The sequence below is a fragment of the Neofelis nebulosa genome, chromosome 7 (assembly GCF_028018385.1).
Source record: "Neofelis nebulosa isolate mNeoNeb1 chromosome 7, mNeoNeb1.pri, whole genome shotgun sequence".
Taxonomy (NCBI): domain Eukaryota; kingdom Metazoa; phylum Chordata; class Mammalia; order Carnivora; family Felidae; genus Neofelis; species Neofelis nebulosa.
This window is the reverse complement of record NC_080788.1, coordinates 109,453,224-109,469,617: the sequence shown is the minus strand read 5'-3', so window position 1 is coordinate 109,469,617 and position 16,394 is coordinate 109,453,224. Positions and strand designations below refer to the sequence as shown.

The following is a 16,394-nucleotide window of genomic DNA, read 5'->3' as shown; positions in this document are numbered from 1 at the left end:
CAACAACTTAAAACATGTAACAAAGGCAGAAGAGTTAACAATTTGTGAGACTTGAGCAAAATTCATTTCATTTAAATCACATACACTATAAGATGTTCAACAAATCTTTGGGGGTTGACTTCTCTAAAAATAGTTAACTTAAGCTAACAGCCCAATTAATTAGGTACTATGGTGACAAGGTATTTGAAATCAGCCTGTAGATAATGTAATTATATGAAGGCTTTCTCTTTTTTAATTTTTGTTATTTATCTTAAATAAAATAAGATTTTTAAAGCCTCATATTGAAGCACTTGTAAGAAAAGAAGACTGGTGTATATAAAAGTTTTCCTTTATAGCATAATCTGTAATTAGCCTGATGATCAGGCTTTGTAGACTACAACCAAAAGCAAATTAATAACATAACTTGATTATTCTGTAGTACTTAGAATTTTGGGAAGATTAACTTCCTTGAAAAATCAGGGATTTTTAACATTTTCAGAAGTGCACCAACTTCTTTTAAGCCATTAGGTTAGTATCACACTATATTACGATCAATCGCATGTGGGTGACCTAAATGAGTTAATAAACTCTCCAAAAATACTAAGTGGAACCTTGGTAACCTGGGAGACACTCAGGGCACAAATCTAGTGAAGAAGGTTTAGTAACTTATGGGTGAAATTGAGGCTATCACCTCATTCTTTTCTGTGATAAAAATATAGGGGATGCAATCCTTTTTTTTTTTTTTTTTTTTTTAATGTTTATTTTTGACAGAGAGAGACAGCGAGTGGGGCAGGGGCAGAGAAAGAGAGAGACACAGAATCCAAAGCAGGTTTTGGGCTGTCAGCACAGAGCCCAGTGCGGGGCTCGAACTCATGAGCTGTGAGATCATGACCTGAGCCAAAGTCGGATGCTTAACGGACTGAGCCACCCAGGTGCCCCCGGGGATGCAATCCTTGAAAGGAGAGAGTCATGTTCATATAACTTCACCCCTGAGTGAACAGGGGTACAGTGGAACAGGTCTTCCTGCCTGAGTCCTACAGACCTGAGGAATCAGGAAGGAAGCCTGGGTTGTCAGAGTGGTTAGAAATCAAGATGGGAAATCCCCCAGGGCAGTGATTATAGAGAGGGCCACCCCCAAAATGTGAGTGTAAAATGCCCTCACAGCTTAGGCTGAAAGCAGGCAATAACTCCAATGATTCCAAGGCAGGTGAACTGCTGAAGAGCTCAAAGTTCAAGCCTCGCCAGGATATAGTGATGTGGCAAACACTCCAGGCTTTCTGGTGAAACTTCATAAGGGCCACACCTTAGAAATAAGAGCCGTGTACCAGAAATAAGGTATTTTCCCTAAAACTAAGAACAAAACCAAAATAGATCGCCTGTAACAAAGCTTACAGTCAAACCTCTTACAAGTTCAAGATGCTGTCAGTCATTTAACTGCTTCCTAGAACAAAACACTCTTCAGAGGGAAATAATAGAATCCAGAATCTCTGACATGTATCATTATACAATAAAAAATTACTAGACAAGGAAGGAAACAGGAAAATGTGACCCTTAGTAGGAAAAAAAAAAAATCAGCCAATGAAACACATACACTGATGAACCAAATGTTGGAACTAGCAAAGACTTGAAAATAACTAGATAAGTATATTAAACAATCTGTAGTAAAAGATGAAAATAGCGGGTAAAGAAATGGAGAATTTCAGTGGAAGTATGAAAACCATGGAAAAGAACCCAGGGACATCCTAAAATTGAAAAATCCAACACCTAAAATTTAAGTTATTGGATAGACTAACTTCAGATTGACTACATTAGAATTAAAGACTCATCAATTCGGAAACAAGTCAAAAGGAACCATCCTGTCTGAAGCACAGAGAGAAAAATTATTGTGGGGACAAAAGCCACGATGACCTGTGGGACCCTATCAAGCAGTCAACACACATGTACTTGGAATCCTAGAGAGGAGTGAGCCCGGTATGGTGTGTAGGACACGGAGAATATAAACCACAGCAGGCATGTCATAACAAATTGTTGAGAACCAAAAACAAAGACAAAGTCATAAAAGCATCCAGACAAAGACAGCACATCATATACAAGGGAATAACAGCAGGAATGGAAACTAACCTCACGTCAGACACAAGGAAGAAGGCTGAAGGCATTGGACCAATCTTTAAGGCGCCAAAGGAAAAAGCTGTTAACCTAGAATTCAAATACCAGCAAAAATACCTTTTAGAAATGAAGGTGAAATAAAGACATTTCAGACCAACAAAAGCTGATAGAATGTGTTTCCAATGCAGCTGAACTACAAGAAATTCATATTAAAAGAAGTTCTTCAGACTGAAGGAAAATTATTCCAAATCCAAGTCTAGATTTGCATGAAGGAAAGAGGAGCGATGGAAAAGGTTCAGATGTGGGTAAATGTCTACAATTTCTTCTCATTTTTTTGTGTTTACAGCAAGCATTAAAATGTATAATGAGGTTTAGAACATACAGAAGTAAAATATGTAACAATATCACAATGGAGAGAAGGAGGTCTAAATGGAATTATACTGAGTGAATCTACAGGTAGATTTTATGAAGTCACAGGTACACACTGTAACCTCAGGGCAAACCCACTCTAGCCCCTGACCAATTTCTCCTCTAACCACTGTGCAATGCTCCTGTTGTCAAGTGAACATTTTTGCCACCACTTGATTACTTCACTTAGTTGCAATATCGATAATTTATAACATCATTATTTTTTTTTTTAATAAAATTTTTTAATGTTTATTTTTGACAGAGACAGAGCATGAGCAGGGGAGGGGCAGAGAGAGAGAGAGAGAGAGGGAGACACAGAATCTGAAGCAGGCTCCAGGCTCCGAGCTGTCAGCACAGAGCCCGACGTGGGGCTCGAACTCACAGACCAAGAGATCATGACCGGAGCTGGAGTCAGACGCTCAACCGACTGGGCCACCCAGGCGCCCCAATCATTTTAAACCATGAATGGACTGAGAAATTCTTGAGATTCAAAAGGCCTGTGGGCTCACCTCTTCTAAAGAAAGCTGCCAGAGTTGGGTGTCTCCACATAATTTGCTGTGCCCTGTGCCTTGTGACCCTGTTACACTGGCCACAACTGATTGTACCAGAGATCTCTGCCATGGAGGGTAGACATAATGGAGGCCAGAATAACCCAGCAGAATAATCTCTGCCCTATCAGGAAGCTCTCTTTGGGTTTACTCAGATCCTCTTTCGGGAGCAGTAGGAGTAGCAGACACAGAAATGTACAGAGAGAAGCTGGAAAACACATGAATAAGAGTATGCATACTGGGACTACACAGCACCCATTTCAAAGATGTGGACACAACCCAGCCATCTGAGCTGCTGTGTTCACTACGTGACAAAGAGCTGTTTTTCCAGGTGTCCAAGAAGCTTTGCCTCTGAGACGGTTGCCTCTCATTTTATCCTCTATATTTTAAAATAAGCCTCCAGCACTTAAGATAATATGAATGTGCCTTTATTTCTTGCAACCAAAAGGAGCCTGTCCAAATTTATCTTAAGAAGAAAAACAAAACAAAACCCAGACCTGCAATATACAGCACATGAAAAACAATTCAGGCATAAAAAAATACTACATTACTACACAAAAAGGCTATACAGTCTGAGGCTTGAGTATTTACTTTAATACAGGGAATCTTTTTAATGTGCAATGAAAATTACTACATAGTTCAGAAGATAAATGAAAATGTGAATAGTTAAGCACCCACCACAGTCTTCTCAATGCCATTTAAAAAGCAAGCATTCTTGGAACTGTAATTCAAGAATCAAGGGGAAGTTAGGAAGGCATTAACAATTCTGCTTATTTTCCTAGGCTCTCTACAAAGGTGAAAGCAAAAGTTAATTTTCAGTTCATAAAGTTCATTTTTAAAGATAATTAAAGATAGCTGATCTCTCTATATATTTGTGAATCTTTTTGTCAAAACCAAAATAGGTTATTAGAAAGAGGATATATATTGTAGCTAATTCACCTTGACAAAAAGGAAAGCAGGCTCTCCTTGTCCGTTGAGCCAAGAGCCCTGTCTCATGTCAATCTGAAAATCTGTGTAAACACATAAGCTTCCAATTATGGGCCTAAGAAAATCACCTCAAAAATCACATTAAGCACGAATAAATCACTCTGGTTTCCTTGGCATTCAAGTACTTTTTAAAAGCTTACTTTCCAGCTGTTACTGTTTTGAAATTTAGCATTCATATCTTTGCATTTTCAAAGCATTATGCAATTCTAAATATTTTTAACAAGTTAGTAAAATAGTTCTGTATCATCTTGAATTTACAACTGAGAAAAGGATTTAAACAAAAAGGAATTTTTTAAGGATACATAATGAATCCTAGTGGCAGAACTAGGATACAAATATTTGACTCTCTAGTTTCTAGTTCAGAAAATTACAGGTATACAAATCACTTAGATAAATGCATTTTTAATACATTTCCCTATGGTACCACTGTTCTGGAAATGCCTGTAAGAAAACAAAATCCTTGCCTAAAAGTTAGTTCATGATCTCTCCTTTGGCAGTAAGAAAGAGCTTGCAGATGATACAACCGTGTCCATTTCAGGGAATAAGCACTTTAACCGGGTATTAAAGAGACTGGGGATGTTTCCCCACATTAAAAATGTCCACTCACAGGGAGCCTTTGAGGCATTAAGGGGTTATAAACCCAGATGGGATCATAGGTGTGCTTACAACATAAATTCAAGAGTATCAGAAAAGAAAACACACAGGGTCACTTTCTTCTGAAGACATAAATTACAATATCTTGTTTTCAAAGTGAAAAATGTTGCCCTAATCAGTATCTACACAAGCTCCATTTCCTGTATGGCTCCACTTCTTTTATTCATGGCTTGTTTTTAAATACTCCAAGTAAGCCTGGCATAGGACATTAAAGCTACTAAAATTCCAAGCCTCTACTTTGAACAGTACTTTCATATATTAAGATTTCTGAAAGTGGAATTTTAATGTTTATTTATTTATCTTTGAGAGAATGAAAGAGAGCGAGAGAGCCTGAAACAGGGGGAGGGGCAGAGAGACTGGGGGAGAGAATCTCAAGCAGGCTCCATGCTGTCAGTGCAGAGCCCAACGTGGGGCTTGATCCCATGAACCATAAGATCATAACCAGAGCAGAAATCAGGAGTCAGAAGCTTAACTGACTTGAGCACCCAGGTACCCCTGGAATGGTTTTAAAATATATCTTGTGACTATAAACACTGCCACACAACTGCTCTTCCTCATAAAAAATTAGTAAGTATTTAATATTAAAATCATGTGTTTATGACTTGAAGCAGCATTATAATCAAGTTGACAATACAAAGAACTTAATTTAGTAGGTAGCAAGTATTATGACACCATATTTTAATTCTGAAATCCCTGTTAAACACAAATATTTTCTATTTGAATGCTATTTAATAAACTTCAATTTCATATTTAAAGCAAATTATCAAGTGATTCACATGCTATCATCATATATTCATGAAAAACTTGCTATCAGCTAAAGCATTATACTGTGTCAGATGTGGCCATATAACAACTCACAACTGTTTAATACAATTTTGTTACTTTTAGTGGTCTTTCTACATTTTCTGCTGTTAAGATTCAGGCTATATTCAACTGGCAAAAATTACAGATTGATAACAAGTGTAACGGAGACGTGGCAAGTCCTTTGTAAATACTGTTAGGAGGAAAGTAAATTGGCATTCCTTTTGGATTTCAATTTGGCAATAATTGACAAAATTTTACATATATTCACATAGTACAACATGCAAATCCATGTGTAGTTTATCCAACAGAAATCCCAGCCTAAGTGAGCCAAGATATACACATGAAGATCAACACAGCACTGTTTGAAATAGTGAAAAATGAGACGAATCTGTGCACAAAAGAGGCACCCCAGCAGGCCTGAGACTGCAATCCTTAGAAAGGTTGGCTTGCAAGGCTGGTCCCTGGCTGACATCTGGGAACTTGGCTGGTGAACAGTTCCCTACACAGAAATACAGCTTTCCCTGAGGACCCAAACCTGGCATATGAAGCCATCATGGGACAGACGTACTTGATAACTCAGACCCACCCTACACTGAGACTTAACTGGTTTTAAACTTTCCTTACTGCTTAAGCCACTGTGAAATAGGGTATTATTGCTTACAGTCCAGAGTATTCCTCTGGATTTCCAGTTCTTTTGTCTTATGTAAAATGACACTGAAATTATAGGCAAGAGTCCTGTATTTGTATCCCAGATGCATCACTTACAAACTCTGTGAATGTGGGCCAGGCACTTACCATCTTAAGACAGAGTTTCTTCATTGTATAAGTGAAATGACAACCTTGTATTTTGTAAGTACTATTATGCAAAAACAGAGGGCAACTTTAGCTTTACAATGTCTGTAAATGTTAATGATCAGACAAGCTCTAGTAAGTAACCTAGTACACAAGAGGCCAATAACAGATCCATACCTCCAAGTGCCCTAACACTAGAATTTTTAAATCCCAGAAGCTCTACCCAATGTCCACATTATGAAAACCACCCCATCTACTACTGGGAATATCTGAAATCAGGGGAAACAATTTTTTTTGATAACAAATGTGATATCATAGATTCTTATAAAAGTTTATTTGGGCTAGCATTAGTATTTTGATTTTAAAAGATGACAGATATCACACATTTTCACTCACAGGACATTTGCAAAATTCCTGAATTTACAATGCTAGAAGACAACATGGAGTATAATCAACTATAAGACAGGCAGAGCCAACTACATGGTCTGGAGATGGTCTGCTAATGGCAGCAATTCAAACAACATAACTTAAGTGATCTCCATTTAAAGGTCTTAAATGAGAAATTAAACAGATGCACATCCACAAAGCTATAGACATTTTTTTCTGTATGTACGACACATTCTAGAATTCACATTACCACTCTTAAAGGTTTTGTCAGAAATAATTAGTATTTAAATGTATTTAAATAATGTACTGAACTAATCATATGTGTACATATGGACACATGCCTACATGTATCTATATATACACAAACAAACATACATACATTCATAAATGTTAGGCCAAAGGGAGCTTTGAAACAAGCACCAGACAATATTTAATTGATTGCAGAAGTAGAAACTGAGCTTCCTAAATTATCAATCATTTAAGTTACGGACCACAGAAGTTTCATAGGTTTAAAAATAAAGCAAATAAGGCAAAAATTGTATTGCACTCAACCATACAATATATAGAATAGTTAATACACATCATAAACAAATCCATTACCAGACTATAAATATAATTAACCACTTGCATGTAATAAACATTACTATTTCAAGAACAAGTATTTTAAATAGTTAATATTATCAGAACTGTAGTAATAAAACATCACAAAAAGTTTTCAGAAACAGTAATAATCTGCAAATAACAGGATTATTTCTTTTACATTCTAAATCCAAACTTTATTTCCATTTATGCAGACTTCATAAACAGAAATGGTAAAATTAAATTCTGAAGTAAATTTTTATTTCTAATTTTTTGTTCCTTTAGTATAGAACTATGTTAAGATATTGTCATTTCAAAGAAATAACCTACAGTTTCCCAGAAGAATTATTTTTAATACTGACCGTCTTCCTGTTCAATATACAAAAAATATAATCTTTTCTTCTTTCAGAAAGGTCAAAATTAAGAACTCTACACCAGGTTCTTTGTTCTGGATTTTCTTTTCCTCTTGGGTGCCGTGAACTCTAAAGACATAAAATTAAGAAGTCTGTCAGGTCTAAAAAATAATACTTTAACTGATAACATACATTTAAACTATATAGCTGCTTAATTGGAATGCCTTCAAACAAAGCTCCAAAAATAAATCCTAAACCAACATACATGATTTTCTTCAAAAGGATATACTGCAGTTGAAAATCTACTAAGGTAGGTCCTAGTCTTCCTAAATCCTATTTAATAATTGGCTACTTTGAAGTTGTTTCATAGGGGTATGCTCTCCCTATAACTAACACAAACCCAGTAAACCAGATCTGAAAGGTATACAGACCAGTGCAAAGGGAGATAAAGATGTGATTTTCATTTCAATTAAACCTGAAAATGTAACCCAAACCCCTAGTACATCTTTTCAGATACAACAGCAGATGCCACAACTAACACTCAACTGAGTGTTTATCTAGAAATAGCTGTGAACCTAAAAATTACAGATCATTAAAACAAAATAACAGAAGATACAAAAACATGAAAATTATGAAAGATGTGAAGAAGTGAAATATTCCCCACCAATGAAAAACAAAAGAGTGACAGGAAAAGGAATGAGAAAAAACAAGGAAGAAACTAAGAAGAAAAAGAGATTCCAGCAATCTTCTAGATTCCTAGAAGAGAGCAATGGCCAGGATGGAGTGCAGCAGACCAAGGCAGCAAACTTTCCACAGTAAAGCAGGTTCAGAGGTCAGCAAGAGACTTCTTTAAGAAGGTGAAACTGACAAAATGCCTCATGTGTGTGAATGTCCTAAGAGGAGATTTATGCAAATGAAGAAAAGTTTGAGGAAAAATCAGTGTTAAGTCTATAGAAAAAATAAATAAGGAAAAAAATAAGGAAAAATAACAAATCTACAGATTAAGGAAGAATCATACTGTATTACATGGCTCTATTGCCAGTAATGTTTTGTAAGTGCTGAATACTGATATAAGCAACATAATAATTAAATTGGGAGGCTGGAACTGGGAAGTATACATGTATTTGAGGTGGGATGTGAAAAATATATTAAAGAGACTTAAATCCTCAGTGGCAAGTCAAGAGATAATCCACAAAAGAAGTGACAAAATACACCTGTTATTTAAAGACATGGAGGTAATAAACACCAAAACAATAAAGAGTCAAAAGTGATGAAGAAAGAATGAAATAGGAGTCAAAGTCAGAAGACTGTGGCTTCTTATAATGAATATTATAAAATCATTTTAATTGTTAAATCATGTGCATATGTCATGATTTAACCAAATTTTTAGAAATCACAAACTGAAAGATTTTATTTTTTTTAATGTTTATTTATTTATTTTGAGAGGGGGGAGGGGCAGAGAGAACAAATCCCAAGCAGGCTCTGCGCTAACAGCTCAGTCCCAGGAACCGTGAAATCATGATCTAAACTGATATCAAGAGTCGGAGGCTAAACTGACTGAGCCACCCAGGTGCCCCACAAACTGACAAAAATGGGACTTGCCAAACAGCCATAAAAGTGTGTATGTGTGTTTAATTGTTGATTCACAAAATAAAGCTGCCAACCAAGACTAGAAAGAAACTATTGTGAAATTCATCACAAGATTGTAAAGAACTATTTTACGCTGCCATAAGCAAATCACAGAAGCACTCACATTTCTGAAGGTACAAATATTCCCTTTTAGATGTCTATTCTTTGTCTTCTATATACTTGAATAAAACCCTGTTTCTACCATAATGAACTGGGTTGTTTTTCTCCCTAACTAAACTGTAAGGTTCTTGAAGGCACAGACTGATCTGATTCATTCAATAAACATTTACTTAAGTCTACTATGAGCCAGTCACTGCTCAGATCTACATAACTGTGATCAAAATAAAATGGTTCTTAAATTCTAGTAGTATATGTCTTTGTAGCCCTGTACATAGCTAAGTGTTTGAAACATGATAGGCACTCAATAAATGCTGAATGAATAGAGAGCAAAAATGAAACAAGTCCTTACGCATTATTCTTAATCCACATTATATTCATTATTGGATTACCAATTACCAAGCCTAGACTGCTAAATATAACTTATTCTCTGTAATACTATCATTACCAGAGGTAATATTATTTAAACTGTTGTTTAATAAAACTACAAATTATGAAAACTACAACTACACTAAAAGGTATAGCCACTTTAATTCACGTCATGCAATTTACCACTAAATACTTTACAATCATCATTTCTTAGGTGAAAATTTTTCCTTAGAATTTGAAGTAACTATTTTTTAACAATAAAATCTTTTTAAAGTTTTATCCAAAAATTTGTAACTTGTGAACCTTGCCATTTGTTAGGAGTACTCAAGCAGACATCCTCATGATGAGGCATATTCACTTACTAATAACAGAATGTTACCTTCACTTCTCACCTCAATCAACCACTACCTCTCCTTTCCATTTATTTATTGTCTTAACATTTAAAGTGTCATGATTTATGGTATGATTAATACTAAAATTCCCCAAGTGTCAAAGAAGAAAGTACCACAGGAATATACAGCCAACCATAAAGCTCTTTAAGGACTCTAAACCTTGACACTCTAAGACCAAAACCTTCCATCAGGAGCTTAACAAAATTTCATCTGTACCTGTTTCACTAAAACTTTCATTGTCCTCTTCTTCTTCTGTAATTACAGGCATACTCAGCCTTAAAGATTTATCTTCTTTATGTACATTCTGCACGTCATCTGGAAATAGTTGGGAAAATGATTTTATACAAAAGCAAAGAATGTTAGTCTTTGAGAAAATTTTTTACACAAATAATGTCATTATTACAATAACAAAAATTAGATATTTAAACTAAAAGCTAAAATTGTAATGATAAAGAGAAATATGCATTTTAAAACATGTATCTGTTTTTAAGTACTAATACAAATCTAAGCTTTGAAAAGAACCTAAGTCTTCCATTAAAGTAAAGAAAATGGAGAAAAAGGGGAAAAATGAAATTAACCAAACATGAGTATCTTACTCAAGCTTTATTCACACACATCACAGGTTATATCTACAGACATCAGGGAATAATCATGTGTTATTTCAACTTTATTAACTAATCACAAATGTAATTTTAAAGTGAATGGCCTTGTTTTTAAATGTATACTTTCTTTTCTCACTATATATACTCTACAAGACAGATTTCTCTAGTCATAATTTGCCATTGACTTTTCATTTTCCAAAAGACTTTTCTACATCAACCTTCTGGTGCCTGAAGAAATATCATAATCAAATTTATGAAACACCGTTGTCTTATCAGGTCCCATTTAGCACGTAATTTTTAGGTCCCAACATCAATACCCACATCCAGTCATTCTCTATTCCTTACACTGCCTTATTCTTTTCCCCAATCCTTTTACCACCTGATCTATTATTATATGTGAATTTCTTTCTCTATGGTCTGCCTCCTCCCACTAGAATGTAAGTTTCACAAAGATAGATTTTGATTTAAGTTAAGGTACCCCCAGCACTTAGAAAAGTGCCTGGCATATAGTAGAGCCTCAACAAATATTTATTAAATGATTAAATATGGATTTGACTTTTTTTATACCACAGTATTTCATTTAGCACATATGCTAATATGTACCTATCAGTGCAAAAGGCAAGAAATTAAATGAAAATAAGTTTAAGCTTTCTACTCTGAACGTATGTATGCTTGGGACCTTAATGGAGTATAGACTTTATGCAGTGAATAGACTGCTCTAAAGTAGAGTTGAGTAAACGGTAATAAGCTTCCATTTAAACACAATTCAAGCTTAATAAAATAATACTAAGTTTCAAGTCATTAAAATAGAATTTTACCTTTACTTGCAAATCATAAATATTAATTATAGTAAATTACTACATGATTTTTAAGATGGTAGTTTTAGGAAATCTTTTTGTATATCTAATCACTTTTTTTTTAACTTGAACCTATAAAATTTTTTAATTCGCAGAATTATAATCAGTACAATCTACTCAAAGTTACTGATACTGTTCTTCACAATCTTTTAGCAATGTCCATCCATATCCATTATTAATGGTTTTTCCCTAAATTCACATTTACAACCTAACAATCTATCCAACAATGTCAAAGGACTGAGTTAAAAACTGACAGCTGAGAAAAAAGTTTTCATCTAGTCACATGACGATTAACTACATTTTAGAGATGGATTTCTACATTAAGTTTAAAAACTAAAAAGCAACGTTCTCTAAAAGCTCTTTTTTTTTTTTTTAACGTTTATTTATTTTTGAGACAGAGGGAGACAGAGCATGAACGGGGGAGGGTCAGAGAGAGGGAGACACAGAATCTGAAACAGGCTCCGGGCTCTGAGCTGTCAGCACAGGGGCCCGATGCGGGGCTCGAACTCACGCACCATGACCTGAGCTGAAGTCGGCGCTCAACCGACTGAGCCACCCAGGCGCCCCTCTCTAAAAGCTCTTAAAAACAAATACAGTGCTTTTGTATTTGGAAACCAAATACAAACCAAGAAGTACAATACAAATACAAGGAACCAGGAAGTAAGCACACAAAACTTCAGATGTTTATCTCAAAGTCCACACAGTAAATAAAGCTTATGAACTTTAGTCACCGGTATGTTGCATTTATTTATCCAGGCCTTTATCCAGAACCTGATTGCATTTATTGTACATAAAAACTGAATTGAATGGCCACCCAGTTTCCTAAACCATTACAGTTAAGAAGGAGCAAAAGGGCCAAAAATTGCAACAAGCCACAATGAGAGTAGAAATAAGATACCCACCACAATAAATATAACAGAAGAACTTTTTACAAAACAAGACCTAAGAGCTGACAAAGTACTGTATCATGAAGCCATAAGTATAAAGATAAATTTCCCCACACTTAACATATTTTTTTTAATGTTTATTTATTTTTGAGACAGAGAGAGACAGCACACGAGTGGTGGAGGGGGCAGAGAGAGGGAGACACAGACTCTGAAGCAGGCTCCAGGCTCTGAGCTGTCAGCACAGAGCCCGACGTGGGGTTTGAACTCATGAACTGAGAGACCATGACCTGAGCCGAAGTTGGATGCTTAACCGACTGAGCCCCCCAGGTGCCCCTTAACATATTTCTTGATACAATTATTATAAAACCCAGTAATGTAATATGCTTATGATGATAACTCTGAGTCGTAAAGAGAAAATTTATGTTTAGGGTACAATGTTCTAGAAAAAACGAGAGCAGAAAATACATTTTAGTATTTTTCTCATTATAAAAATAAGTGCACATTGTAGAAAACAAGAAATATATAGAGAAGAATGTTTTAGAAAGATATTAACCAGAATAAATAAACTTTTAAAAAGTAAATTTTGACATTTAAATCATTAACCTCAGTTATCACAAACACTAACTCCCCAGAGGGTATCAGGTAGATGGTTATACTGTACTCAAAGCTACCAATGTGGGACACAATTATAACTAAAGACTAATGCTCAATCTCAAAACAAATGGTTACTAGACATGCAGCTAGAATACAATGTACCTAACTGCATGTCTAATTTGAGCTCCAGATCCTTATTTCCAGTTACCTGAGAAACAGCAAGTATAGCAATTAAAGATTTGGGCTTGTATTCAGACAGAATGCTATTCAAATCTCAGCTCTATTTATAGCTAGGTGACCTTGGACAAGTGAAAAAACTGTGGCAGATCATAAATGTGGCATAAATAATAGCCGCTATCTTCTTCACAACCATATCATTACTATTATTGATGTCCTCCTAGAAATGTGCATGCTATGGTCTAGGATCGGGAACAGGTATAGCTGGAGCTTAAATAATACAAATTTAGGTAAATCCAACCAATACACTGAGCAGTTACTTATGTGCCAGACGGCTCTTATAGGAATTGAACCTGAAAAGGCAGATCAGGGCAAATTCTACCCCAAAAGAAATCTTCACCCTGTGATCATTATTCCTGTTAAAGGCACCAATATTCCTTCAGTTGCATTAAGCATCCTTATCTCACCCCTCTCCATCAGCCTCTGTGTTTGGTGACATACCTCTAAATTGCATCTACGTTTGGTTATAGACATTGGTTCTCCTATCTGTTCGTCTGCTTGTCTAATTCCTACCACCACCTGGCGAGATGCTCATTACTCCTAAACAGCCTTTTACTTAGTGTTCCTATTTTCAGTTTGTCCCCACCTACCCACCATACTACTCCCAGATTGATTTTCTTCAAAGAAAACTGGTCATACCACTTTCTTGCTCAGAAGTCTCAGATGACTCCCCACTGCCTACCAAAGTCTGCTGGTTCCACATTTCAGGGCTGGTCACAATAGAATCCTCAACATATTTTTCTACATTAACTCCTCAACCCATCCTTTACACTCCAAGCAAAATGGAGTCACTCTATACTTCCAACTACCCTGACTTTTTTTCATACCAATCCCTCTACTTGTCTTAAGCCTATGAAATTATTGTTACGTTTATTTTATTAAAAATAAAAAATCTCTGAATTTTCCCGATTACTAAAGTAACATATAGTTATCACATAAAATTCAAACATTACAGAAATTTAGGGACTTGGAAATTCCCCATGATCCCATCCCTGAGAATTAACCACTGTTAAAAAGCTTCTAGATTTCTTCAATGATATATATTGTGTTTATGTCTACATATATTTTTATGAACAGAAATGCAATCATACTCCTGTTTAAAAAGACATTTTTGGGGCACATGGGTGATTCGGTCAGTTTAACGTCCAACTCTTGATTCTGGCTCAGGTCAATCTCACAGTTGGCAGGATCAAGCCCTGCACTGGACTCCACACTGACAGTGCAGAGCCTGCTTGGGATTCTCTCTCTCTCTCCCTGTCTCTCTACCCCTCCCATGCTTTCTCGCTCTCTCTCTCAAATAAACTTAAAAAAAAAAAAAAAAAAGTCTTTAAAATTAAAAAAAATAAAAAAACATTTTCACTAAGCAATGTCTTGATAGATTTTGAACATATTTTCATGTCCGTATACATAGAACTTTCTCTAGCTTTTTAATAACTGCAAAATATTCTTTTATATGGGCTGACAAATTTATATACCCAACTTTTTAATGTTATACATTTGAGTTGTTTAGTACTTGCCATTTCAAATAATCCTGGAGTGAATGTCCTATTTTTGTCACTTGTAAAGGATAAATTCCAAGAAATTAAATTGCTACATTGAAAGACACATACCTTTAAAATTTTGACAGATGATTCCAAACTGCTGTCTGAAAAGGATGTGCAATTTATACTCCCACTTAAATTCAGATTCCACATCTTCACACATTTACTATCAATGGGTATTCACTTATACTTAACCTTTGCCAATCTAACAAATTATATAAAAATCATATTTTAAATTATATTAATTATTGAGATTAAATATCTCTTCATATGCATGTTGACTGCACTTTGTGAATTGCCTGCTCATCTCCTAAGCCAATTTTTCTACTGAGTGGTGGCCCTTTTGTTACTAATTGGTAAGAGCTCCCTAAAATTAGAAATGTTAACATTATTATATATGCTGCAAGTAGTTTCACAAACTCTTTTGCATTTTATAGAATATAAGGTGTCTCTTGGAAAGAGCATGAAATCAAAAATACCCTTTCACATTAGGGAAGTGAATTTTTGATTAAAAAGAAACTATGAAGTAAGCAGATGGACCTCTATTAACATACAGACTAACAAACCACCTCTGCTTCAGAGTATTTACAACACCTTCTGAGCCACTTTCTTTCTCACGGGTTAAATCCTCCCTAATACTTCTAAGTAAATTCAGTAACAAATCTTGGATGTGATAAAGAACCAGTTCTTAAAGTTAATTTCAGAGGTGATGAAAATGTTTCAACTACATTAAGTAATAAAATACAGTTAGTGAAGGAAGTAATATTTCATAAGTTACACCTGCCAAATATTTAAGATGAAAAGAAACTTTCATTGAGATGCCTACGTGGCTCAGTCAGTTGAGCATCTGACCAGCTCAGGTCATCGACCTCACAGTTCGTAAGTTGGAGCCCCGCATCGGCCTCTGTGCTGTCAGTGCAGATCCCGCTTTATATCCTCTGCCCTCCCCCTTTCTCTGCACCTCCCCCTCTCCCTCTCTTAAAAATAAACAGTAAAAAAAAACCACTTTAATTTCTTTCCCATCTTGCACTTGCTTCTCCTTTGTTCCTCAACTACATTAAACACACACACACACACACACACACACACACACACACACACGCACACACACACACACACCCTATTTCACTACCTGTTTTTTAGGGGTTTAAGAAAGCAGCCTGGTCAGTTGACCTCTCTCTGCACTTGTGTGAAGGTTGATTACTAATAGAAAATGCTCCTGCAGCTTTCGAAACCTAAGTTCTCTTTGGTACCTTAGAAAAAAAGTCTTAATCTTCCAGAATTTTTACATATAATCAAACTAATCAGTCTTTTCTTTATGTCCTCTCATTTGGTTTTGTTTTGGTTGTTGAAGTATTATTTACATATAACAAGAGTCACCATTTTCAATTACAGGTTTAGGAGTTTGGACAATGCAGTTGTGTGATTACCATACAGAACACTTCTATCACATCGAAAATTTCCCTTGTGCCCTTTTGCAGTCAGCACCTCCCTCCACCCTCAGTTCCTAGCAACCAGTAAAGTTTTCTGTCCCTACAGATTTGCCTTTTCCAGAATGTCTTATATGCCTTT

At 35.6% G+C, this 16,394-nt stretch overlaps 1 protein-coding gene across 4 annotated transcripts in view; it reads right to left on the bottom strand.

Annotated features, from left to right (window-relative positions):
- Window positions 1–6,597: 6,597 nt before the first annotated feature.
- The window catches only part of SNAPC1 (small nuclear RNA activating complex polypeptide 1), a 43,061-nt gene continuing 33,264 nt past the window's right edge, over window positions 6,598–16,394 (bottom strand). For all 4 annotated transcript variants that reach the window (XM_058739263.1, XM_058739261.1, XM_058739262.1 and 1 more), the window contains 2 exons: window positions 10,321–10,419; window positions 6,598–7,726 (listed from right to left, as the gene is read on the bottom strand). In XM_058739263.1, coding sequence (XP_058595246.1) covers window positions 7,674–7,726; window positions 10,321–10,419 — 152 coding nt within the window. In that variant the 3' untranslated portion in view covers window positions 6,598–7,673. The remainder of the gene's footprint in view (window positions 7,727–10,320; window positions 10,420–16,394) is intronic.